Source organism: Astatotilapia calliptera, chromosome 15 (assembly GCF_900246225.1).
Source record: "Astatotilapia calliptera chromosome 15, fAstCal1.2, whole genome shotgun sequence".
NCBI classification, from domain to species: domain Eukaryota; kingdom Metazoa; phylum Chordata; class Actinopteri; order Cichliformes; family Cichlidae; genus Astatotilapia; species Astatotilapia calliptera.
In genome coordinates, this window is record NC_039316.1 from 12,673,288 (window position 1) to 12,700,551 (window position 27,264).

The 27,264-nt window shown below is 38.9% G+C and overlaps 1 protein-coding gene across 1 annotated transcript in view; it reads right to left on the reverse strand.

Moving 5' to 3' along the window:
• enpp1 (ectonucleotide pyrophosphatase/phosphodiesterase 1) overlaps nt 1–24,292 on the reverse strand; it is a 35,865-nt gene extending 11,573 nt beyond the window's left edge. The window contains exons 1-18 of the mRNA XM_026142792.1: nt 23,987–24,292; nt 19,139–19,208; nt 15,730–15,790; nt 13,937–14,034; nt 13,777–13,856; nt 11,063–11,182; nt 10,037–10,146; nt 9,865–9,930; nt 9,697–9,769; nt 8,222–8,330; nt 6,719–6,850; nt 6,572–6,603; nt 6,310–6,437; nt 5,533–5,602; nt 3,677–3,764; nt 2,327–2,511; nt 755–794; nt 510–670 (exon numbers count right to left, since the gene is read on the reverse strand). Coding sequence (XP_025998577.1) covers nt 510–670; nt 755–794; nt 2,327–2,511; nt 3,677–3,764; nt 5,533–5,602; nt 6,310–6,437; nt 6,572–6,603; nt 6,719–6,850; nt 8,222–8,330; nt 9,697–9,769; nt 9,865–9,930; nt 10,037–10,146; nt 11,063–11,182; nt 13,777–13,856; nt 13,937–14,034; nt 15,730–15,790; nt 19,139–19,208; nt 23,987–24,115 — 1,752 coding nt within the window. The 5' untranslated portion in view covers nt 24,116–24,292. The remainder of the gene's footprint in view (nt 1–509; nt 671–754; nt 795–2,326; nt 2,512–3,676; nt 3,765–5,532; nt 5,603–6,309; nt 6,438–6,571; nt 6,604–6,718; nt 6,851–8,221; nt 8,331–9,696; nt 9,770–9,864; nt 9,931–10,036; nt 10,147–11,062; nt 11,183–13,776; nt 13,857–13,936; nt 14,035–15,729; nt 15,791–19,138; nt 19,209–23,986) is intronic.
• Nucleotides 24,293–27,264: the final 2,972 nt, after the last annotated feature.

Genomic DNA, 27,264 nt, shown 5'->3' on the forward strand with positions numbered 1-27,264 from the left:
TTTATAATAGGCAAACTAGCTCAAAACTAGCTTTTCATGGAAATGCTCAGCTTTGACAAGCTGCAAACTGAAGTTCTGTGTGGGTTTACAAGTGTGATGAAGATAATAGTGCTCAGTCACAAACAATCTGCAGTATGAGGGAAAAAATACAGATGGTACAATAAGATTCTCTGTTTTACTTCTATTGTTTAGATAGAGCTTCAATGGCTACTTCCTCTCTTGCACCATGATTCAGACAGTACAGTAATAGTCTCAAGTCTCCCGGGAATGCATCACTCTGCTTGAGGTCATAATTTACACTAGAGCTCAACCACATAGTGACAAAGACAAGAGAGACTTGAACCAACATGAGCAGAGAAGATGAGTAACAGCTGCTCAGAAAAGAAATTCAGATACTAAACAGCTCTGTGCAATCTGCTGCCAAACCATAACCACAGAAGAAATATAGCCGGAACGACTCAACTCTACAGGCTATGTTTAGAGATAAAAGCTCCAGCCAGCGGACTCACCAGAGGCTGAATGGTATAGGATACCCAGAGGGGCATGAGCCGGTCTTTGCTGTATCCGCTGAGGTAGTTTAAGTGGTGCAGCAGACAAAATGTGGCACCTGATTGGATGACTCGAGGGATGCCAAAAGGTTCGTGGAGGCGACGCAAGCTGGATTTCTCACCTGAAGAGAAGATGTGTAATGTGTATCAGACAGAAGCATCTCTAAAACCACCACATGTGCAAAGAAAAGTGAAATGATTCTCACTTGAGCTCAATGCCAAGAGATTTCCGTTCATTTGTTCCACCTGAAAAGAAATTCATCTTGTTAGCATGATTGTGTTAGAAATAGCTAACACAATTTAACCACGTATTCAGTATATAGAGCTCTGATGTCAATGCATTTTTTAAAGCTCATTTTTTGTACATATCCCAGCTTCTCTAGTTTGAGAGTAGGATAGTAGTACTTCTATTACTCCATGCACTTCACTATGTGTTAATGAACTTCATCAGAAGAGACCAAGTAGTAACCACTGCCACTAACTACGAATCAAAAACCATAAATCCGGCGTACACCAGAGGCCTGTATTATTGATCATGATATGGGGCTTAGTGAAGTAAATTCAAGGCTAACTCTGGGTTTTCCAGCCAACATCTACACACCAATCAATACACTGGAAAATAGTTTGTCCATTGCTGGAAAAGTCTAGTATTAGGAGGGCTAGATACTTTTTATTTCTCTGATGACCTTCAATCCAGCTTTTTTCAATTTTTCTGCAAGCAGGTTTAAAACAATTCTATTGCTCTAAAAGCTGTTATACAGCAATATAATCCAAACACAAGACTTCATTTAGCACAGTCAAAGATGAAAGAATAGGGGTTAAACACACCAAACAACATCATATGTTAGCTTCAGAACATGCAAATGCAGTTATAGTCAGATCCCCGAGCTCTGCTGTGTTCTGTCCTGGAGAATTCTCATTTTTCGCTGTGCACACAAAGAATGATTAAGTGAAGCACCAAATATAACCACCTAAAAGTCCACAGCAATGCCACTGTGGATAGAAACTAGTCCCAAAATAAGCCTGAATGTGTGTTACATGATCTTGTGATGTAGGAGTGATGAGCTGTTCTGTTTATTTACAAAACTCTTTGAAATTATGACTCTAGCAAAAGGCCCACATGTCCCAGTTATCTACCACCACAAAGCACTCATCAGCTGAAAAAACGGAGAAGAGTCTCAAATCTAACCAATGCATATGCATGTAACTGCACGCAACTACGATCTGTAAAAAGAGAACGCCTCTAATAGTTTTATATATACAGAAAGCTCTTGTATTTTATTAATGTGCCCATAAATAAACTTGCATTTGAGACACAACCTAATGTGCACATTTGTGGAGCTTAGTTGTCATGTATAACTGTGTAATACACATTTGTGACACTCAGACAAATATGCAGTGGGTATATATGTTGCTTTAAGCTAAAACCTAATGCTAGCATTAGCAATAAAATCCTTTAAAAACATAGATGTTTGGCAGATCTTTGTATAGTTTAATGGGAGTTTACTGACAGAAAGAATATTTCATATAAAAATAAGTTCTAGACTAATTTAAATGTTGGCCAGGCACTGGTCCATAGCTGTCTAGTCAAAGAAAATTTTGTGCCCATCCATCTAGTAGGTTGACAATAATCTTAGGGTCTTTAAACCTATTAGAAAACATTCAGTGGGTCCCATAAATGGCTTTAAAAAATTAACAACATTTCACTCTAGTTGTAAATATATTTCATTCTTGACATTTGCATCCAGAGGCCAAAAATAAATCTGGTTAGCACATACCATTTCTGTGGTTTGGGATTCACAAGTGCACTGCAGGTTGTCAGAGGGGAAGAGCACATTAGAGTTACAGAGGATGTCGTGGGAGAGCTGTGCTGGGAGAACTGGATTATGGACGGGGTGCTTCAGGAGGTGGTTCAGACTACCGTGGGTCCCGTTGTTTGGAGAAGGACGAATGCCAAGAAGATCTGTTTGATAAGAGAAGAAAATGATTAATTAAAAGAATGAATAGGACACATCAAATAAGACAACATGTCAGTGTATTTGAAATTAAAAGAAGAGTCATGGTTTCAAGAACAACAAATCTTTACCAAAGTTATCACACAGTACAATTATAAGAGTTCAGCGACTTATACAAATTTGCTTTGTTTCAAAGAGAGTGAGCCTTAATAGTCAGTTTATTATGTATGTTAAAAAAATACACCAGCAAAGAGTAAATCTGCCTAAATTCTACTTTTTTAAAATTGATACTGCCTGAATTAATGGAAGATGAACACACACCTATTCTATTTTGACCTAAAGAGCCACTACTGTAGCCGGCATACACCGTATGGTTGTGTGTTCAGTTTGATTCTGACTTAGAGTACTGAAATATCTGGGTTACTCTATCTTGTCTTCAGTCTGGTAGATATGGTTTCCTTTTTCTAACACTTCTTTATTTTGGAAGTAAAACACAGACCTAAAACTCAGTGCAGACGAAGCATACCTGCTTCCTCTTCTCAAGTGTGTTAACTTATCTTTTAAAAATAAGCAGCTGTTTTTAGCAATTTGATGAATTATGGGGTTAGTAAACTATGTTAGGCAAAGTAATAAAAATGAAATCAGATGACTTCTTGTAGACTTGCTGACTTGACTGTGTCTTGTGGACATGATTCATATGATGAAGCGATGGAAACTAATTATGTCACTGCAGAAATAGTTACACGTTCAGCAAATGCCCCGAGCTCAAGCCATTGCTGCTAGTGTCACATTTATCTGCTAAATACGTAGCTGCAGCATGCTTACCTTAGACAGAAAGTCAGCCTATGAGCATGTTTAGAGCTCACTGATTGAAACATTATATCTCCTGCAGTTTAAGACTATGGCATCAATTTAGAAGGTTTGTGGGGTGGACTAGTTCTCGGCTTTGATCGGTAATTCTTGTAGTCTCCTCAGCTCGCCTGGCAACCTCAAAGGGCTAACAAAACTTCAGGGTACAAGAGTAAAATAGATGTTCTCATTTAGCTCTCAGCATGAAAGTCAATGAGCGAATATGTCTAACGAAAAAGAAACGATAAAGAAAAAATATTAGGCTTCGTTGCAGGACAGGAGAAGAATGTGCAGTGAGCAGTGTGAAGGAACAATATAACTTACCACACATGAGGTTATATAATTCAATGTTCTCAAAAGTTGGCACAACTGTGCTGTGTTTAAATGCTGGACCGTAGCCAATGAAGATTGCCTGATGGAGACAAGCAAACAAACAAAAAACCAGGTAAGACTTTCATTAATTTCTCTTCAACCTGTAAAATAAACAAGTGCGTATATTAAACTATATGATCTACAGTTTGACAGTTTATCAACTTAAAACCTTTAAATTGTTTTTGTACAACAAAAAGAAATCACTGAACACTTTAATTAGATAACGCATAAATATTTGAAAGGAACTAAAACAGTAAAATGACCTTACGTAACCTCAGAAGTGAAGGGCTTCAATTCTAGGAAAGCCTTGGATGGATTCACAGATATTTGCCTGTGATCTATTTCAAGGGCAGTTTGCAACTTTCCCTAGCTGTGTGCAGGCAGGCTGGCAACCGCTTACACAAAAGTTGACTTTTCTCGACCCTTTTTTAGATCGGTCTGCAGTCTTGTAAGCTAATTATACTGAGTCAAATTCCAGTGTAAACCACGGCCGGAAGCATAGACAAAAATACCATAAAGACTGACATTAAGGTGGCAGACAGAAACACCTTTCTCAATTAAAACAAACTCAGTCAAAAGTTGATTGTGTAGGTGGAGAGAAATCCACACAAAATGTAATTACGGTACTTAGGTCCGGGTCTAGACATACCTAATGCATATGTTTCCTTTAGATTTGTTTCACTACAAGTACAAGCCTAATTCCAAAATCTGTGAGAAAACATGCTAGGGCAGGGCCGTGTTTACCGCTGTGTAGCATCTGCTCTTCTTTTAACAACAGTTCATAAACATCTGGAAACTGAGGACACCAGCTGTTGGACTTTGGGGAGAAAAACATTGTCCATTTCTTGACTGATATAGGATTCTAGCTGCTCAACAGTCGCGATTCTTCTTTGTCGTATATTTGTCTCACGATGTGCCCAAGTTTTTTTTAACCGGTGAAGTTCTGGACTACAGGCAGATCAGTTTAGCACCGAGAGTTTTTTTTAAAGCTCATCTATTAAGACATTACATCGTGCTTTATTCTGTAATAGCTGTGGTATGTAATTCAAAACCATCTTTCTGAAATATAGAAGCCCTTCCTTGAAAAAGATGTCATGGGAATGAGAGCAGATGTTGGTCTAAAACCTGTATATAACTTTCAGGACTGATGGTGCTTTTCCAGATGTACAAGCTTTGAAGCGAGCACACATAGCAAGCTGAATGGTCCATCTTCAAAGATGACAGTGCTTTAAACCTGCCTTCTGTTCAAAAATCCGTCTATATGCATATTTAAAGCTCACTGATTAAAATAATATATCCTATTTTTTATTTCCATAAACAAACTACAGTATAAAGATCATGTTGGACTAATTCTTAGCTGTGATCAGTATATGTAGTCACCAAAGCTCGAACATTACTTAAAAAAGAAATCCAGAACAAATCTAATATTTTTGAGCAAACAGCAGAATATAACAAGATAGTTTCTTTTTCTACAATTGCAAACTCATAGCACGACTTGATTATCCAAACATGTGTGTCAAAACATTGTAAGATATGTGTGAGGTATTATGCGATGATTAAAATGGGAAAACCCACTGTTACAAGGACATCTCTGACACAACTCTTTCTGGGTATTGTGGCAAAGTGATCGTACAAAATGATCTGACTGGTGCTGTTAACACTGATCTATCACAGACAAAACGTGTATCACACACACACACACACACACACACACACACACACACACACACACACACACACACACACACACACACACACACACACACACACACACACACACACACACCTTTAAATTAAATTCCCCTGACCTGCATGTTGGTGAAGAGGTTATCAGAGCCGTGGAATCCGCCAGTGCAATACTTGATATCGCTGTGTTTACTGAGGAGAGAAAATAAAATTTATCTGAGGGAAAAAACACAGAACAAAATAAACTCTGGAAGTCACTAAACATACTTCCCTTTTAGGTGTAACTGTATATTGTGTCTGCCAACATTTTTGGATGATTGCACAAATTACATTCAAGGAAGCATCAGCAAAAAATAAAAATAAAGATATATAATATATGTCAGCTTGTTTCTTAAAAAACAGCTCTGCTAAGCTAAAAAGGGAAACAATAAAAAACATTCTGTTTTATAAAACAATATAATAATAATAATACGAGTCAAAACATCACACCTACATATTGAGGTTGCATGTAAGCGAATATACACAAAGGTAGTCCAGAGATGTTTAGTAGAGACATGAACGTTGTAGTTACAGCTTAACATATATGCTTGTATTCTCAGACTCATCGACAGCAGAATGATCTAGATGCAGGTCAGCATGACGTGTTGCTTTACGACAGGAGGTTTACACGGCCATGAGATTTCTATGATTTAATTTTACATACAGTTTGTTGTTTAAGTTAAGTTGTTAAACCAAAATGCACAAATTACATGCCTGTAAACAAAAATGTTAACTTAATTAGGTTAGAATTTAGCACTAAACTAAGCCTTTAATAGGACTAATAAAAAGTTTTCATGCAGCCCGACCTGATGAACTAACACATTAAAAATTAAAGAGAGTATCACTAATTGTTTACTTACAGTGCTGCTTGCCAGCCTGACTTCATGTAGAGGTGACCCCTCTCTATGCGGATGTTTTTAGCGAAGTGCATTCTTTTGGGAAGGTTTTCTTTGAGGTACGGCCTCATTGGCTGGTCAACGGTCCTGCACTTCAAAATGGACACAGACAAGGGGAATCAACACACAACAGAGAGAGAATGGGACTGTTTGACTTTCCAAGCAAGCAGATAATCTTTCATTCTTCTTATGAATACAAGAGTCCGATCTGGAATATTTCGCATACCGACAAGTTCTTCACCAGGCCCTCATAGTCAACTGAAAAAAGAAACACAGTACCAAGTAAGGCATGCTAATCTCCTACAAAGTGGCACAGAGTAATGATATAAATCTGGGAACAAGGGAATTCTGGTGTTTTTAAACAGGAACTCACAGGAAGAGTAATCCTGTGGGAGGCGACTTGGTCTGATGCGAGCAGCTGGGCCTTGGATTACAGTGAAACCAGAGGTGTCTTTCTGGAAATCTGACACATATGATGCCCTTTCACATGAAGCACTCTCCATGCCTGTTGAAAAGAAGTCATTTCACTAGGTTGTCTTCAGCAGGGCAACAAATGACACAGAGAAAGGCACCAGAAGAAGTTCTTAAACAAAACCTTATAATGTTTAAGAACTGTTTAATGTTGTATAAAAGCTACAAAAGTTTGTAATTCCTCTGAAATACAAAGTTTAAAGCTTTCCTCAATAAAAGGGGAAGATTTGTGGCGTACTTTCCATTCATTTCTAGGGATTCACAGAGCTTAAGTTTGCATTGCATGCAGGACGTGACATTCAAAATGACAGTGTAACATGTGTTGGCAATGTCTTTGGGTGTGACATGAGCACTCCAGCTAATTGCTTGTTTCTTGCCTTGCCAAGCTAGGGACTACCAAATACTAAAGTTAAAATTAACATCTTCTCTTGTAAATGATATGAAGCTAAACCTTTAATGAAGAACAAAATCTGTTCATGGATTTTAGAAAATGTACTTCTTCTCTTGGAAGTAATGTCTTAGATGAGGATATCTGGGCATCGCCCTGAGCCACATCCACTCCAACACACTGATCTTGAGTGTGTAATTACAGGGCTAAACATCTGGTCTCCAGCCATCCAAAGAAACCTCTTTCTCTAATACTGAGAACATTTTACTTAGTTAACATGCACATGACTTCTTTATTCAGTTCTTCAGTGGCAGCGGTCTCCATTCTTACCGACAGCAGGTACACTAACTGACAAACTGACATCAAGACTCAAAATAATTTCACTTTGAACTGCCAACAAATTAAAACAATTTCCAAGTCTCCTTATTAGGGTGTGTAACAGTAACATTTAATGTTTTAAGGTATCCAGTTTAAGGTTTCAGAGCTCTAATGTGCCTCATTCATCTTAGAAATGAACAGGAACACCGAGGATGCTCTCAGTGATAAAATAATTAACTGGAATCAAAATGTTTGACTATTTTGTGTTTCAAATCCTAAGATTTATGATTTCTTGCAGGATTAATTGCTTGTCAAATTGCAGAAGTGTTCCATTTCTGCTATATTTCGGTCTCCATGTTATCATCATCAGCTGAGGACGTCACTAACTGGAATAAGAAGCATGTGGAATGCCCCTTTATGTGAGCGAATGGAAAGAAAGCCTGGCTATTTTGAATTCCATTTGCAATATACTGCTCAGTTCCTCAAAAATGCTCAAAATATGTCCATTTGTATTTTAGTTAACACTTCAGTGAATCAGTCGTTTTCAGTATTTCCATCAGAAATTAAGCCACCTGCTAGCTTTCATAAGACAATGCTTCTTTTCTTTTAAAGTGTATTTCAGTTTAAACTGGTAATTTTCGGTCTCAGTCATCCCATGTAAACTGTATCCCAGCTGTGGAGAGTTGATATTTATCTCACCGTGGTCAGATGCGACTATTATGTTGACACAATTGTGCAGGTTTTTTGCTTTTAGGCCATCCATCAGCATGCCCAGAATCCTGTCCACCTTTTGCAAGGCCGGAACGATCTAAATGAATAACAGAAGTTCTAACAGAGTTAAAATGTTACCACGACTGGAACAACAACACTGAGAATCACTGTGCTTTTGCCATTCAAACGCCCTATCAACAATGTGCTTTAGATAAATATTTACCCAGCAAAATGAACTAACAGATTTGTTACCATAAGAGACGATCTTGACTATTTGAAGAGGTTGGACTTAATACTTTCAGTGGAATAAAATAACTATAAATAAATGAAAATAGAAAAACAGCATTACAGGTCCTTCGTTGTGCAGGCCGCAGTAAGCAGAGCTGAGTAGACCTCCCTTTCACCAACCACCACTTCCATCTCACCAGAGAGGTGCTAAAAAGGTTTTAATTCAGCTGAGAGACTCATAATCACTTCACAGCATCCTGATTTTATCCCAAGGGCCTACGTTCCAAAAACACCACACTTAAAAGGCATCAAGGAGTCATTCAGGACAGATGCCAGAATCAGGTGGTTGGTCAGCTAGCAACTTAGCTTCTCTTTAAACTGTTGAACAAGACAAGACATACAGTTCCAAAAAAAACAAAACCAAATGCAATCAGCACACTCACTAACACCCTTCTGCTCAAACAGTTTGTTATGGACAAACTCCCTTTAGTGCAGATGTCCTACCAAACAATCCATTGTTCACATCAGCGTCGAGTTCCCTCAGTTGAGGAACAGTTTTCAGTTGGTGCCCTAATCCTGAGCATGGATACAATGTGGTAAAATCTGTATATTTGTTCATCTGTATATCTGCCCGTCTGTATAGCAATATACAGCATCTGTATGCTATACAGATCATCTGTATATCTGTATACAACAGTACATTTGTCTGTAGTTCATCTGTATATTTGGTCTCTCTGTACATAGTCTGTTCATAACTATTCCACCATTTATACTACCCTTATCTGTATATATCAGTATATCCATACATTTAGTAGCCCTCTGCTTATCTGTATATAATTGCTCTTATTGCACTTACTACTCTTGCACTTAGATGCAAACTGTATTTTCTTATCCTGCATTTATACATGTGTAATGACCATAAAGTTGAATCCTAATCCTAAAATGTGTTTATCCTAGTTAAAGCAGTTAAACACATTTTTCTTCTTCATTTTGTGCTTAATTTGCCGCTCACCAGGACCAATTTACACTAGCAGGAGCATATTAACTGAAACCCCAGGCATACATTACACAACTGAGTGAACCTGTGATTGTAAGGCATGCTCAGTCAGCTGACGAACACTGTCAGCACACAAATTTTCCATACAGAGCTTTCCTCTAATGATGTTCCCTTCTTTTACCTAGTTATTCTTTTAGGTAATCAATAACCGGCTTATTAATACAGGCAAATAACTCACCTGCGTACTTTCTGGCCCATAGTAATGTCCTGTTGAATCAGGTTCATCCAGGTATAAAGTGTAGAAGTCAGGTCTAAAGACAGAAAGCCAACAGTTACGAGTGATATAGAGAGTTTCCTTATGGGAACTTACAACATCATCTTTGTTATCATAAAGATGAACATGAACCTTTCTCCCTCAGGTAAATTGAGCCAGTCAAGCAGTGTTGACACTCTCTTCTCAAATGTAACAGACCTGTGGGACAAATGTAATTTATGAAAGCATTGATACAGCACTGCATTGAGCTACATTTTACACTTCATTGGCATTGGATCAGAAGCTTGCATGGCATTGCTCTTACTTGTCATACATCTTGTAAAAACTTGGGAGGGTGCCATTGATGGCTACATCAGAGCCTGGCCAGAAGAAAGTTGCTGATTTCAGCTTCTGATAGATGGCCGTGAGCCAGACCTGACGAGAGAAGTTAGGTGAGATAGAGAAATGAAAAAATGTATGAAATTAATAGAAACGAGGAGGAGAAAAGAGTGCCATCTAGACTCTATTCTGAGTGAGTTGCAGTAGAAAATTGGATAATTAATTTTCAGTACATTGCGGCACCAGTGTTTAGTACATCAAGCTAAAAGCGTAATCCCTCACAGCCCTGTCAAGTCAGAAGGCAACCTAAGAGTAGGATTTTATTCTAAATGAATACCCATTAGATCTGCAGGTAGATGTATTAGTTATGCAGCTGTCTCCTAAACATTTGGCTGATGCACTTAGCTGTATTGGTTCAAAAGTCATTATGAAAGAATTCATTCCTACAGACTAAATTGCTTGACAGGGGTCATCCATCTCTTCTTCCCTCCTGAAAAGCCATATGGCAGCTGCATTGTGTAATTTCAAGAAGAGCACTTTGTCACACACTTGAGAAATGAGATTTAAGAGGCCTCTCATTTAAATGAAAACCACAAAGCATCTAAACAAGCACCACACGCAGCCCTCACAAGCTGTCACTTATTACGAGCTCAATCCATAATTATAATCAAGAAACTCCTTACAGGGAGAACCGATTCTCAACAATCAAACTTGCTGACTGACTTGTGTCGTTCATAGAAAGCAAATTACATTGTGATGAACACAGTATTTCTATTTCTAACACATGACTAGTGCGCTGACTTTTGCAGGACTATGAACAACACTGTCTAACTGGGATTCTCAGATGTGTGAAATAAACAGTATTCCCGAGAGCTACATTTTTGTGGCCATGTTCAACAGAACCTAAATTTCCTTAAAAGGATTTGTTATTAGCAGGTTTTACTTTTGGCCTCTATGAGCCTGAGCTTTGCTGTACTAATTTACCACCTTTCTACACAACAGATTCACTTACTGGTTCTCCTTGATACCACTGGGGGTTCAATTTCTCATCCGTTTTCAAGCTGAAGAAAGCATTTTGTTTCACATCGTACATCTTGTTGTCCACAATCCCATGAGACTCGGGATAAAGACCCTGCAGGAATAGAGATAAGATAAACCAAGTCACAATGAGCTGCTTTGATTCTGTGGCTGCAGGGATTTAAAGGTGATTACCTCTTCTCTCACCATCTTTCAACCCCAAATATTACAAGTAACCACAGCAGTTTATCTTAATTGCAGTGTCTGATTTCAACCAATAAAGGTGGAGTCAACGTTATAAGCGTCTTGCTGGAGTTGTTCTCCGTACGAATGTAAGCCATTAGGTCTCAACCATTCCTACCATCCTGTGGAAGTGTCATTTTAGAAAAAGCAGGATGTTTACACTTCTTTACAAACAGATTTAGAGTTTGAGCTTCTCTTACTCTAAATGTCTGTTCTGTCTGTAACAATTGAAAATAAAATAAAATAGATACATAATAATAATAAAGGTCAATTAAATGGACCAATATGGCAAGGCCATGATGATGCACTTGGTAAAGTAAATCTGCTAGGCATCTTTCTTGGCCTTCAGATAATAATTCTGATGGCTAAAGATCCAAATGGGACAGGCAACCCCCCCCCCCCCAAAACAAACAAGCAAACAAACAAAAAAAATTTATGTTTTGCTACTTTATTCTCAGTCACATCTGCTAGCAACCAAAGTCACGGTTTCCGCGTTCACAAACAAGTATAATCCTGGAATAAGTCTATTAACTAAACCAGTTATTTTTATAGCTTTCTTTCCTAACTTTAAAGTGGACATGAAACACTTCATTTATAAAGGCTAATTTACATCATTATCAATTTACATCATCATCTCAAAAACTGACACAGATGTAAAACTGTCTGTGAAGCAAGATTTAAGAAATCCTATTTTTAAGACATGTTTATAATCTTTCAGTACAGAGCGTAACGTCACCGGATTGGTTGGTTTCTTGTAGTCAATAGACTTACATTAGTTTATGTTAGCTAACTAGTTACAGAACCGATAACTCAATGGAAAGCAAGGTGACTAAAACTAAAAATCTGTTTCAAGTGATCACTTTTGTGCTGCCTCTGACTGCAACAAAGAGTTTTATGTTAAAACTAAATTTATACTTTTCACTTTCACTGCCTCTTTGTTGTTTGGCTAGCTGGACTCAAATGGGAAAATCCAGCTGTTAGCTGTAATGTTTGGGTTTGTAAAGCATTTTATGAATGAGCACTGTGTGGAGGAGAGCCTTCAGATCAATCAGCCGTATTTTATGCATTAAACTAGTCTGTCTTTTCCCAACACATCCAGACATTTTCCAACATCACAGGTTTCTTAAATCCAGCTACACATACAGTGTTACATCTTTTCAGTTTTTGAGAGCAGGGGTAGTGTAAATTAACCTTTATACATCAAGTGTTTCATGCCCACTTTACATATATAGAGAATAATCCCTTTCAGTTCACTGACCACTGAAACCGAGGCATACTAAAGGCACATTCACACCTTTATTCAGGACTCTAAGGCTACGTTCACACTGCAGGTCGTAATGCTCAGATCCGATTTTTGGATCAAATCCGATTTTTTTGTCTGCTTGTTCACACTACAAATAAAATGCGACAGCAAACGTGCTCTAGTGTGAACGCTCAAAGCGGCCCGCATGCGCAAAAGAAGACGTCACAAACAACGTGTTCCGTTTAGATCTAGACCAAACAGTATTGTTTGACTGATGGCCCTTAATATAAAGACTTCGGGCTTTACGTTTCCCAATTTTTGCTTTAAGTTATTTTGTTATTTACATAATAATGTAAATAACCTAATAATGATCCTTATTGCTCTTTTAGATAGGAGCGGTGCTTCAAAGGATAGCTGCAGATTTCTGTCAGAATCTGCAGGTTATACAGTACAAATAAAATGTTCACGTTGTCTTCCCAACAGTTTCACTGACATCTACACTGGATGGCCAGGAAGCGTTCGCGTTGTCTTCTCGGGCGCTTCTCGGGCGCTGATAATTGGCGTCTGTCTTGTGTCAGTGACGTAAAAGATGGATTTAATGCGACATGACCGTTCACAGCAGTCGCTTTCTAAAACATCGGATTCAGTACCACATACGAAAGTGACCCAGATCGGATTTGAAAATATCGGATTTGTGCCGTTCACACTGTCATACCATGATCGGATATGGGTCGCATAGGGTCAAAAAAAATCAGATTTGATGCGCTTTTGCCTGCAGTGTGAACGTAGCCTAACTGTAACTACTAGGTGCTTTTCCTATCATGCTGACTTACATGCTGCTGGCTTTGGCTGTGTAGTTTTCTCTTAGTAAAATATGCCATCTGCTCCCAGTAGACTTGTCATATGCTACAAAAACCATGTCTTATATGACCATATACTGGGTTTCTTAATCACTGCTAGATTATTGGCAGATTAAGAAATCCTGGGAAATGAATAACCAGTAATGTCATGTGGGTATGTTGAACGTGCTTTGTAGTAAGTGCCCCAGGTAATTGGGTTGGTCAGATCACATTCAAACTGCACACAAAACTGCTCTAAAGTTCATTGGAACAGTTACAAATTACAAATACATCCTTACACAACATGAGTTATTCATCATCACTGACCAAACACTGTTGCCCAGCAAACCTGTTTGTATTTCTCAATGAACAAAAAACACTCACAGTCACAATGGTGTAGTGGTTGGGAAAGGTCTTTGTGGGATAAACAGGCCTCAGGTATGGTGTTGTAGTTCCATTATTTCCTGCAATGTAACAAAGTCACATTGTTACCTTGAGCTGTAAATCGTAAAGAACTGTGAGACAGGCGATGTTTTTGACTTACGTAACTTGCTGATAACAGGCATGTGACTCGCATGTTCTTTCAGATACGCTGCCCGGAAACCGTCCAAAGACACCAGGATGAGAGGAGGCTTTGAAAATCTGGACAGGAAAAACATCTGATAAATACATTCTCTAAGGGGACGCTGACCTGTGTTTATCATTAATAATCTGGAGTCATCTTTCCGCTCCTTCTAGTGCCAAGTTTTTCTATAAGCAAGTCTAATCACACAACAGCATCTTGAAATGGCTACAGTCAGTCATTTCGAAGCATTTTTTAAATCAACTTTCATATCATAGCTCACTGAAACGTAAAAACTGAACCAAATTTAAGACAAATGAAAATTTAACTGACTTTACTTTTCCATCTGTGACATTTCAATCATCTTCTGTCCTCCTATCGGTTTCCTTTCAGTTCAGAAGTCTTTCAACATCATGTCCCTTTCTTAGAATGTCTGCCCTTTAGCATTGCTTTGGTGTCAAGCCACTGAGAGCAAGAATTAGACCTGTGGCTGAATGCGCTGTACTATGTAGCAGCGCTGGCATTAAACCAAAACAAGCTAAAAGTTGTGAAACAGACCTGGAGAAGGAAGAGTTGGTTATGATTTTCTGTAGAGTTGCAAATATGAAAATGTCTTTCATTTTTTATTGTAAATGTAGAATAAAATCATCAATAGAATTCAGAAAATCATATAAAAATAGATACAATTAAAGCAGTTTATTGAGGGTTTTCATGTGACATCATGCGGACATAGTTTAAAATTTGTCTGCCTCTGATTTATAAAGCATGTTTCACAGATAAAAATCACAGAGTGCTTCACAATAAAGCCAGAAAACTCCCCTGAAAAACATAACACTGGCCAGTTTGTGTACTGGTCGTCTATTACTGGTATTAGCTGTGTAGTTGTAAAATGCGTAAAAGTGACGCTAAGTGGAAATAGGGAAGGTTCAACTTCAAAGTAAAATATGTGCTTTTTGAAACTGCAGCACTATGGTAGAACTTTTATGCTGAAGGCAAACTTTCTCCATTTCCGGTTTGCATGTCACTTTTAAAAGTTTTACAATAGCTCCGAGAGCAAGCCCATCACACCCATTCAAACTAGCAGCAATATGCTAGTAACCAAAATAATCATAAGAAAGATTTTGCCAACCTGTCAGGAAAGTAAAAGTGTGGTGTATCCATAGAAACAATAAAAAACAACACTCATATAAATAGACATTTGTGTGTCTTATTGTATTTTTCAAACTAAAATAGCTTCATCTGGAGCCGCAGGACCATTTTTCCACAGTCTGACGCGTCTGTCTGAGGTTACTCCCTCGCCAAGACAGAAACACAAACATGTGACCACGCTCTCGTGCAAACACACAGACACAACTCATCAACACATGCCTGATTACTCGGCCATTACCCCAGTTTCCATAGAGACAGTTACTTTTTCCCCAATAAAGCAACACCACTAGGAGAAAACAAGCCGTGATTCAGCTATTTACAAGATAAAAAATATGGACGTTAGCTGGGTAAGCAACCAGAGGGTGACAGAAAGGAAACTCTAGCCTGCTTTGTATGTTGATAATGTTTGCTAACAGTGAACAATGGTTTCTTTTCAGGGAAAATGTGGGTGATATGATTAAATAGTTCCACTTTCAGATCTGTGATATGTTACAACTTAGGATTCAGACAGAGGAGGACCAGAGCTGATGTAATCCAAAGGAGTCCAGGTGGAATTTGTGCATTCAATTTTATGAAAAGTAAATCTGTTTTCACATTGCTGAAGCCAAACAAAAGTATTATATTACCCAGAAGGACACTGTGGCTGACTGACTTCCTGAAAGGGCCCTTCCATCCAGACTTCCCCTCCTGTGAGAAAAGAACTGTGTTACTAAGGAAAATTGAGGTTTTCTATTTAATTTCAGCACACTTTTTGGGTTAAAGCAAATGTCAATAAATAATATATATTAACATGACACAGTGACCTTGGAAGGTAAGTTACTAGAACTGTTTTGACAACCACTTAGATCCTCAGTTTAAACTCTTACAGATTTTAAAACCTTTCATATAAATAACGGAATCTATGTTAAACCACAAAAGGACATCACCTGACAAGCTTTGAGGATATAATATGATCCCATTTGGTGGACAGCAACTAAAGCAATCTGTCAAGTTCACCCTTTAAATGGCACTGTTGAATAATTTGACTACCAGTGAAGAGGATGTGTAAGTGCAAAGTGACATTACTTTTTCATCCACATTTACAAGAAGACCGGAAGCATTTCGAGACGGAACACATGCTACGCTTTCATTTTGCCTCGGAGAAGATGAGATCACCATAGAAACAATCTTGGAAACAAAGAAGTGAAACATAACACATTGTAACCTGGGGAACTACATAACCTGTGAACACAACAGTACAGACTGCATTCAGTGCAACCTTTTTAGCCCTCAGCTGTTTCCTTACATAACAGGGCTTTCATGATATCACAGTTTCACTTCATGTCTGTCGTGTTGGATAATGACACCAGTCAGGAAAAAGACTCCAGGTTTGAATCTTGCTGTTGGCTGTTTAAGTGTTCTGCAGGAGCCTGCATGGGTTTCCACCAACTGATCGAAGTCATGCATGTTAATTTGATTTTAAATGGGCTGTAGGATGGGAATGTAAGACTGTTTTCCTCTCTGTGTTAGCCTTGTGACAGACTGGTGACGGCGTTTATCCCGTCTCGTTATCCTCAATTCATGGTTATTATGACACCCCAGAAGAAATGAGCCTCATTTTCATTAGAGCTCTTATTGTGCCTACTTGATGCATTTACTAATGAGAGGGTCTGTATCAAAGACACACAACTATTAGGTTATTCTTTTGATGGGTGGATTTGGGTTTTACATATTTTTACATGTTCCATTTGTTGCTGTTCTTTTAACTCTCTCAAGCCTAACCTGTCGCTGGCATCAGACAGGTGTTTTGTAACCCTCTTTTCAATATCTGCAACTCCCGTAACTCCTGAACCATTTGCTTGATTGAAATAATTGCAACGGTTCCTGAAAACAGCGACTCTGCGCTTTTCAGTGATATTAGGGTTATTACGGTAATCCCAGGCACGGTGTCTTAGCAGCTCCGTGAAGAGGAAGGTTGGTCCTCCCAAAACAACAAAAAACACAAAGGAAAAAAGCCGTCACTTGCTCTTTCTGCTGTGAGAGAGGCTAATACAATACTGTTGTTTATGCATCAGTAATATATGATTATCTAAGAGAGAGCTGCAAGAACAGCACTTCCTTCCTGTGTTATGTAGAGACATGTATAACAGAAAAAACCAAATATAAGTGCTGCTTCCTGGAGCTGTTAGAAAACAAAAGCAGCACTTAGTTTGGGAAAGACAATAGACAGTAAAACAATCATAACATTTATTCTAGTTGTTGTAATCAAATGCGAACTGAGAATACGCCCTCAAATGTTGTAACGGTCTGCACAGGTTGATAAGAAACCTTCCTTACTCAAGGACTTTCCCACAGGCAAGGCATCACCAAGCAGGATATTTTGGGTCACCTCTTTAACCTTTTAAACATCTGCCTTCCTTATGCATCCATCAAGTCTCCTGCTGTACTGACAGGGCATACGACAGAGGGAGCCTTAGCACATGGGTGAAAAATCCTCTCCTCGCTGCGTCGGGGCCAGCTATGTGGTTTGGACTTAACACGGGGATGCTCTGTCTCAGGAGACGGCTTTCTATGGTGAGTAATCGACAAGTAATCGAAAGGTTTTATGTTAACTGAGGAGAAAATAGAGTGCAAGTTAAAGGGAAATGCCACAGGAGAGAGAGGACCCCACCCAGGCTGGGGACTGCTGCCCACAGTCATCGCCGCTGCCCCCTAAATTGGAGGAGCGTTTTGGCATGGTGGTTTTCAACAAAGAGCGTACTGACACTGCTGCCCACGTCTAACTGGGGCGAATCTATAGCTGCAGAAAACATTCCTCTGTCACTTAAGAGGGTATTTACGACTTGTTTTGCAACCATGGACAGAAAAAACTAGCCTGCACCACCCTGACAAAAACATACGCTCAACCTATGCGGCGTCTTGGGGGTTAACTTTCACCTCTCTGTCTCTCTTTTGCTGCCTGGTTGGTAACTTTATCCTTCTCTACTGCTCCTCTAAATACTTCAAGTCTCAAGTTTCTGGAGGATCTGCAGCGGGATGTTAGGTGCTATACACAAGAGTGTGGAGCCTTGATTGTTATTTTACCAAGTGACAACCGCACCAAATGAGTTCTCGCTGAATAAATGCCAGAAATGTAACCTGAGATAATCTGTCTCACGCTCTTGTAGCCAAAGCACTCTATTCACTGTCCATGAGGAGTGAAAACCATGACTTAGACAAAGCTCAGACAGAAAATGTATTAATGTGGTACTACACAGATTTACATGTGAGTGAAAGAAAAAGCAGGTCAGCACTTTGACAGCTGCATTTCGAAGGTCAACTCTGAGAATTCATTAGGAAAAGCAATTGAAATCCTCGTGAATACAGGGCGCTGAGGTCTGTATTGACATTCTTCACATTTCCAACACCAGCACTTCACAGACTATATATCTACTAAAGTAAAATTCAAAGATATCCTGCAGTAACAGACTTATGCGGATTGTTGTTTTGTTTCCTGCGCAGAAGGATGCACATGTGTGTTGCAGTGACACGAAGTCCCGCTAATATTTTCATCTTGTACCACTTATTGACAGCTGCAGCAGCAATATGTCTGGATATGCACCAACCAAAGGAAGAGGGACTGCAAGCAATCAAACGTGGCAGTGAAGAAATGTAGCTTTTCTTAAAACTGTTTTTGCTGTTTTGAGGAAGAAGATACACTTAACTTGTTTATTAAACCACAAGAACATGCATAAAGCTGTTTGATGAGAAACAGGGGTGTTAAATAAATAAATTCTATTAGTACTATGGAATATAGCCAGTCCCAGGCTCACTTGGCGCAATCCAAGGTGACCAGGCCAACATTATACCAGAGGCAAAACAGTTTCTTTAAAATTTAAATGTAATCCAAGCTGAATGAAAAATATGCTATAAATGAAGCACAAATCATGAAGGGGGAAGAGGGATGGGGGAGGGGGATTGGGGACTTTTCCAACAGCCATTGGGCAAGAATTATGAAAATGAGGAGGTGAAATGTACATTAATTTAATGCTGGTTAATTAAAACAGTCAATCTTACCTGATCCTTTCTCCTTTCTCAGAAAAATCACCACAGCCAGGATAACCACCAGTAAACACAGCAGCAGAACCTATAACCCAGAAGATAAAATGGCAAGATGTTTGTTAAAGCTGTTAGAGATAGCAGCCACTAATTTCACATTGTTTATTTTGAACTATTTGAACTTTGAGAAAAGAAAAAGGTTCAAGCACTACAAAATCTCGTCTCTCTCAAGAGAAGACACAAATTAACAAAACTAAATCACGTCCACACTCAAAGCTTCAGCTCTAGAGAGAGCAGTGTTGGCTGTTGTACAGCAAGTATTAGATGGGATCCTCTTCACCTAATGACTAAATCATGCTGTTATTTTGCCTCTTAGCATCACTAACACGAGGCTGACATTACAGGCTCTTAAAATAATATTAATGGACCGATCATGAATAAATTTGTTGTATCCACAGTTCGCAGAGGAACCCAGCTGACTCGCATGATCCTCTTAAATTTCCAAGTTTTCTTTTCAAAAAATGTGATGCAGCTGCAGATGCAGACTGAGAATCACAAAAACAGCCAAGCTACGAGACGGTCAAGAACAAACGGGCTCAGTGTTTCTCTGTACTTCACTGTCTTCAATTCCGTTTAAAAACTGTGTCTGGAAAAAATTATTTTATTGAATCGTTTATTTACACTTTACGCACCAGAGACAGCATGCTATTTTTCCCCAGATCCTCGTCCAACGGGGGAAAACCCCTGATCGGATTACAACTCTGTGTGCATTGTTACTAAACTACAATCATGTAAAAAAAAGAAAAGAAAAAAAGAAAAAACATACAGAGTTTGACGTCTCCAAGTTAAAATAAAAATGTACATGTCTTATGCAACTTTGTTACTTTTTTACTGTTAAGAATTGGCATTTGGGACCTGTTGAATTACACTAGGGTGGCAAACACTACTCGATCACCATGCTATTGTTTTCTGTATACTTCTAATTATGCTTACATTAGCTTTTAGCTCAAAGCCCTACTCCATTACTGCAGCTGAAGAGGTTTAGATATGTTGCTTTATTCAGTTATCCTTCTACCGTCCACCGAGACTTCCATCTGTATCCTCACAGGCTCAACTGTTGATTTTAACAATTTCCACACCATCTCCATCTGTCTATATATTAGTCTCAGCTCTCTGCAGTTGGAAGTAGTGATCCAGAATTGTTTTTGTTTGTTTTTTTAAAAATCACAACCTTTCTGCCCCAGGACAGCAGCTCCCTGGGGGCGAGTGGTTTGTAATTAGATGGGTGTTTCAAAGATTACTTTACTTAGAAATGACAGTGTTTACCAGGGTTATCACGGATGCTGATTTTGAACCGTCTGCAATGCCCCAAACCAGGCCAGTTACTCATTATGGCATTACAAATCTTCATTTTAAATGTGTCGCCAGATTTTAATATTTATTATTCTGGTAAAATTGTGCCTTGCAATCACAGTTTTTAAAGAGTATAATATGTAAGTGCGTTATGGCTCATCTCCTTTTATTCCTATGACCATCTTATCACCTCTCTGCTGGGAACGCAGCTGCAAATATTTCCTTAGCACAACACAAGTCATAGTTTAAAGCAAGTCTCTTGTTCTCTGGTGTCACTTTTTGCTGGCACAAAGAGTCTAATTTCCTCTCAGAACTGATACGTTTTTAATCTTTTCACACTGTTTCTGTAGTCTATTACTTTTAACTGAAAGGGGGAAAAAGCTAAACTAAAAAGTTCAAAAAAACAGGCTTAAAGTGGAAAAACATAAATTCTTCCTGGAGGAAAGATTTTACAGAGGATTTACAGTTTAAACAAACAAATCCTCAAGCCAAAACTAGTCCGATCCTCCCAAGCTAGAAAGCTACAGCAGTACAGCAGGAGTAATCTACTTAGTGTGATTCACAAGAGCTGGAATTCCTATACAGGTATGAAAACGCACTGCTGTATTTGGTGTCTGGGTACGTGCACTTATTTTCCCCAGCTATAGGTGAAAAAAACTGTAAACTTGGATGGGCTTCACAGAAATGCTTAAAGACGGGGTCTCTGTGGGTTGTGAAAGTAAACAGACTGTCTGGTGGAAACCTACTGGGCTGCCTGAAACACGCTTTAATATTTATTCAGACCCCCCACCATGACCACCACTCATTTTCCATTGTCTACAAGAGAATGATGTAAAGGTTCTGAAATTAAACTACAGATGAAAGTCATCTTCGAAGTGGACATCAAAAAAAGGCTATCCAAAGACACAAAAACTCTTTCTAGGGAAGTGTCATTCTAGTTCAGGGGTGGACTTAGACACAAAAGCTAAGGGCTACACATCAAACTGCCATCATGTGTGGCCTTATGACATGCACAAAGCTGAAAGATATGGTAGATATGACAAGCTGCTCTCGCATAAGCCTGGATCCTTGATCCAAAAAAAAAAAAACAACAACTCTGCTACTTTTCTGTGTTAATCAGGTGCACAACTGCACAACTGAAGCAATCTAGCTTCTCAGGCAGCAGGGCAAAAGAGGAACTACCATAGAAAAAACAGTTTAAGGTGGGTGGAGTTTGAACAGATCTATCTGGTGAAGGAGTGGTAGACATTCACTTTATTATTCATTGTCATAAAGTGTTAATGGGTACTCAAGATTGAGCTTTTACTTATTTTTGAGTTATTTTGGGGTTTTAAGACATTAGGGATGTATTGCAAAGTAGTTACTGCACCATTTTCTGGTAAACCCATTGAACTAAAGCTTACAATCTGCACTTAAAACACATCTTGATTGGTTTAATTTAAAATCCACTGTGGTAGTGTACAGAGGCGAAACTACAAAGTCATGCTATTGTCCGAATTGTCGTGGACCTTAAAAATGAGACCTTGTGTGTGTCTAATTGGTACAAAGCAGACAGCATCTGGTTATTGTGGTGTCGAGCTGAAGGTCGCAAGTGAATAGCTGAAAGGATGCGCACATTCTCAAATGACTTCTTTGACATGCAGTTTATGCCTCAGTGATGAAGGAGATCACGAACATTCCAGACATGTTTAACTTTCCACTTCCAACTTAAAAAAAATCACAATTTATTTCACTATATTACAGCAAGAAACATGTTTTTCTGATATGACTATGACCGCAGCAATATAAAACAAGTCCATAAAACATAACGGTATTTTTCTTTACAATTGCTTCAATTATATTTTTTTCTGTAAAGACTGAAACACACTCCAGATTTAGCCTCCACAAAGACTAAGTGTGGTTAGTTTCAATGCCCCGAGGAGCTGTGAACAATAAAAGCTGCTGTTGTTTTCTGAGACGTTCCTTCTGTGATAAAAATACTGTTCTGGGGAAAACAAAGAACAGACCCAGCAGATTAAAATGTCCATTCCTGCCAGTGATGGAGATAGCCAAGTATTGCGTCAAAGTTCGCACAGCCTGTCTTTTGGTCGACATATTTTTAAACCTTTAAGTTATTATTTTTCAGATTTAGACTAATAATTCAATATACATATTTACCAATGCTACATTATTACAGATTACACCTTAAAGCGCTACCAAAGTTTTGATCTACTGGCCCAGATGTGGGGATGTTACTGGACACTGAAGATTATTGATCAAGTCAGAATCTTAAAATTAACAATGTGTTTTGTAAGAGAGTCCAGGGTCAAGATGGGCCGGTTTAAATGAGTCTGTTCTTGATGGTAGCACAAGAAGAACAGGCCAAGCCGTGACAAACGTCCACATCCACCTTCTTTCACTGTTTAATTCAGGTTCTTGGGCGGGGTGCTGGAGCCTACCACACATTTCATAAAAGTTAGAGGTATGTTACACTTTGCACAGATAGCTAGTTTATCTCAGGAACTGCCAATCAACCCAACACACATCTTCATCAGTGCTGACTATCACAGCACTGTGCCTGTCTGTTTGTTGAACAGTCTTGCATTAGAGTAAAACAAATATTGCTCAATTATGTGAGAAACTAATTGCCCAATTAGTCAACGTTATAAATAATTATAGTTATAAACAACTTCAGCTACTACCTGTGCCTCTGCACGGTAACATCTAGAACCACTAAAACTACATCAAAACAAAGCGCTGGCAGGACGACTCATTTTCCAGCTGCCTGAATACACCCAGTATTTTGCTGAAACGACACTTTGGATCAGAGTCAACGTTGTGGGGTCAGAGCTCCACCCAGCCCTGCTTCACACTAACAACTGCAGGTCTTGTCCACCTGCAGAGAGCCTGCTGGCCTGTGTCTGTTTGCAGTGGAGTGAAAACATTTAGTTTCCACGTTCACGCTGGCAACACTGACAGTCTCGTCTGTGTGGCAGCTGTGAATTAATGACAGTGTGAGTAAACAGTGCAGAAATGCTGACCCGAGGATGTGGTTTTTGATCCCTGACGATGGTTCTCTTCCCCTAGTTAAACATCACACAGTGCCAGTTGGGTTAACTGTCTAATGTTTGACAAAAATTATACATTAAAAAAAAAAAAAAAGGACTACTCAACAGGGCCCAAAATGACGCCTTCAAATGTTTTTTAAACCCCAGAATCCAGTTTGCAATTATGAGACAAAAGAAAAAAGATGGACATCTCTTCATTTCAAACAGGGACAGATGATTTTTCCCCCCAGTATTTCTTCTAGAGGACAAAAGACAGCAGCTACTTATTAATCAATAATATCATCTATAATAATAGTGTCCCTGACACTTTAAGGGCTTCCCAATTTAAAAGTCACATTTAAGACCATGCAGTAATATGAGTGGCAGGAGCTCAGACAAATACATTAACTATAATGTGTGACTTTCACACAGCGAAGTCAATCGCTCAAAGTTGCCCTCCATGCTGCCAAAGTGCAACTGAACATACCCCAATAATGATTTTACGGCGGGTACTCCTTTTATTCTCATTCATGCTCCTCTGACTCTCCACCTCTCGTGTCCCAAATAAAGACGCTGCCTGTTCCGCCGACCCGTCCTCTCCTTTGGTCACTTCCATGCTGCTAAGCGCAAAAAAACAAAAACAAAAAAAGGACGCCTGCCAGTGCTTTCCAGGTTGAACTGAGTAGCAGGATGGGATGCAGCTCTGAGGAATATATAGAGGGGAAATGCCCGCCTTTCTGACGTCTTCAAGTTTTTGCAAAGTGGCTACATGTGTTAGATCTAAGGGAGGAGGAGGATCCAAGACTAATAAAAGCAGAGCAGAAAGCAGAAACTCCCCCTTATTCTGACTTATTTTCCTCTAATGTGGCGATGAAATAGTACTTTACCCACTTTAAAGCCAATCAGAGTCACTTTAAAAGAAAATAAAACCCAGACACATTCAGAATACGCATGCCTCAGACGTATTATCACGTCTAATTTCTTTGATTTAGGACATTGACTCGAAATAAAAAGCAAACACAGATACAGTAATTACGGACTTTCTATGAAAATCCATTATAAGGTCGTGGAGCTGCCACCATCTTGTGGCCAGACTTAAGTGGTGCATTAGGTTCCAGTTCGAGGGTTGCGTCCCATGCAAATATTTAAATTAATTTTTTAAAAAACCCAGTTCAACACATTTTCCTTTCCTTAAATAAGAATCTAAGGCTTTTGGCTTGACTATAGTCTTATTTAATTTCACTTACCGTTGGCAAATTTGAGCTTGGCGTTAGTGACTGCTTGCTAAAAATTATCCACTGAAGGAGAAATAATCCACTAGAGGGCGCTGCTCCACCTCTTCTATTCTTTCTTCTATTCAAAAATAATTTGGTCAACAAAAAGAAATAACAGCCGATTACAAAAGATATTCGGCCTCATATGAAAACATAAATAAAATTTGTATTTTAATAAATTGTAGTCCTGCTAGAAAAAGGTTTGCATGTAGCATAACAGCATTAAACTCCTTTAATATAAACCTCAGGCAACCAGAGCTATTTTCAGAGTTCCTTCCATGAGCTCTGTAAGCTCTACTTGGCTGGTTTAGAAGCGATGTATGGTAAATGGCCTGTATTTGTATAGCGCTTTACGTAGTTCCTATGGACCCCAAAGCGCTTTACACTACATTCAGTCATTCACCCATTTGGACACACATTCACACACTGGTGATGACAAGCTACGTTGTAGCCACAGCTGCCCTGGGGCGCACTGACAGAGGCGAGGCGACCTGTCTCTGAAAGGTACCTGGTGTTCATCCGCCCCATATGCCCACCCCTATGAAAAAATTCTGGAGACACCATTGCATACAGATCAGTCTTATGAAGTATTTGGGTTTTTCTGGCAAAAAGTATTTGCCAGAAAAAAATATTACAATGGAAAATATTACAATGGAAAATATTACAATGGAAAATATTACAATGTAGTAATTAGACATGGAAAATTGTAATAAAAGTAATAAAATAGTGACAATTTCAGAGTTTTTCCAGCCTTTCCTGTTGAAAATTTCATACATAACACTGTGTGACCTGGACTTTACCTATACAATATTTACAATAACATCTTTAAGAGCAGTTGTCACATTGGGCAAATACTGATATTAGTCAGTGAATGACACTTAACATTCATAAATAGTGCTGCTTTTCGCTTCCTATCTTGCCAGAGAGAGTCATAATAATGCACACCCTCTTATGTGTGCATTAAAGCTATCTTAGCTTCACACATTCTTCTTGTTCTTCTTCAAAAATATACTAAGGTCTTCTTTTCAAGTGCCTCTTAAGCCGAGCTGTTTTGCAGCTTGGACTTATCGGCCATCTTTGGTGCTTAATGGTGTTTATTAAATAAGCTAATCCTGCCAGAAGTTTTGTAGATCCCATCAAAACATTTCATACCAGCAATTAGCAGAGGCTGTTAAAAGTAAAGCATATACAACTGGTCAAAGTGTGAGTGCAGCCTTTGGAAAATCCAAATAAAACTTTGTATATTATGTTGCTGTATCACACACTAACTTTTGACCATTCTGACCTAATGAAAATTTAATTTGGATCACCCCATTGCCCATTTAAAGTGTCAGGTGCAGTATTAACTGATGTCGATTCTTAGTATCCTCACTGCGATTTGCTTCTACTCTAACTAAATACAATTTAAATGATTTAACAGTAACACAAAAGCATGTTTTTGTTTGCAGGAAGCACTTAAATTCACATTCTCTAACTTTGAATCGATTGTTATGGGCACTTGCAGTTTATGCATATATATCCAAGCACACTACTCTGTGGTATTAAAGCATCCACTATATGGTGCTGTTGCAACACTTTCACAGTTATAATACATTTGGTGTTTGGTGGTAGAGCTGTTTTCCTGTCACTATATGCAGTCATAAAAAATGGTTTCTTTCACATCCAGCTGTGTCCAGTTGTATGATCATTTTTTATCACATGTGGCTGGTGCCCCTGACCTCTGACCCCTGTGCTGTCTTGTACTCATAAACAGCCCAGGGCTACATGTTCTCACTGTCTGTTTAGTTTTGTCTCCCAGTGTGTGTTTGCATGTGTGTGTGTGCGTTAGCTCCATAAGCCTGAGTTTGTTTTTCATTGTAAGCTATAGGGCTGTGCATGCATGCCCGAATGTGTGTTTCATGTTGTTGTTACAGTGACTGTTTCTGTGTGTGTGTTCTGCTCAGTGAGCTGCGTGTCTCTCAGCTGTGTCTCCCTACAGCTGCCCCTGACTCAGCTGGATATTACAACATGACCTTTAATACTGACCTACACATTTGGCACTTAATGTCTACACGATTCTGGCCTAATGCTCAGACTGACAAAATAATCCAAGTAAACCCTTTTGTTGTGCACTTTGAGCTGCAAAGTATTTGTCATGGTAATCATGGCAGCAACCCAGAACATTTAGACATGTAGACATGATCAAAACTGAACTCAAATGGCTTCCACAAAGATCTGAATCCAATAGAGCACCTTTGGGATGTGGTGGAAGAAGAGATTCCCATCACGGATGTGCAGCTGACAAATCTGCAGCAGCTGTGTGACGCTATCATGTCAGTGGGGACAAAAACCTCTGGAATGTTCCCAACACCTTGGTGAGTCCATGCCATGAAGACTTAAAGTAGTTGGAGAGGCCGCAGAGTGCACAAGGAACTTTGTCTTTAATGAAAGAAGGAAACAATAGTGTATGAAAGTTTAAAGATGTAAACCTTTTTAAGGGAACCTCTTGAAA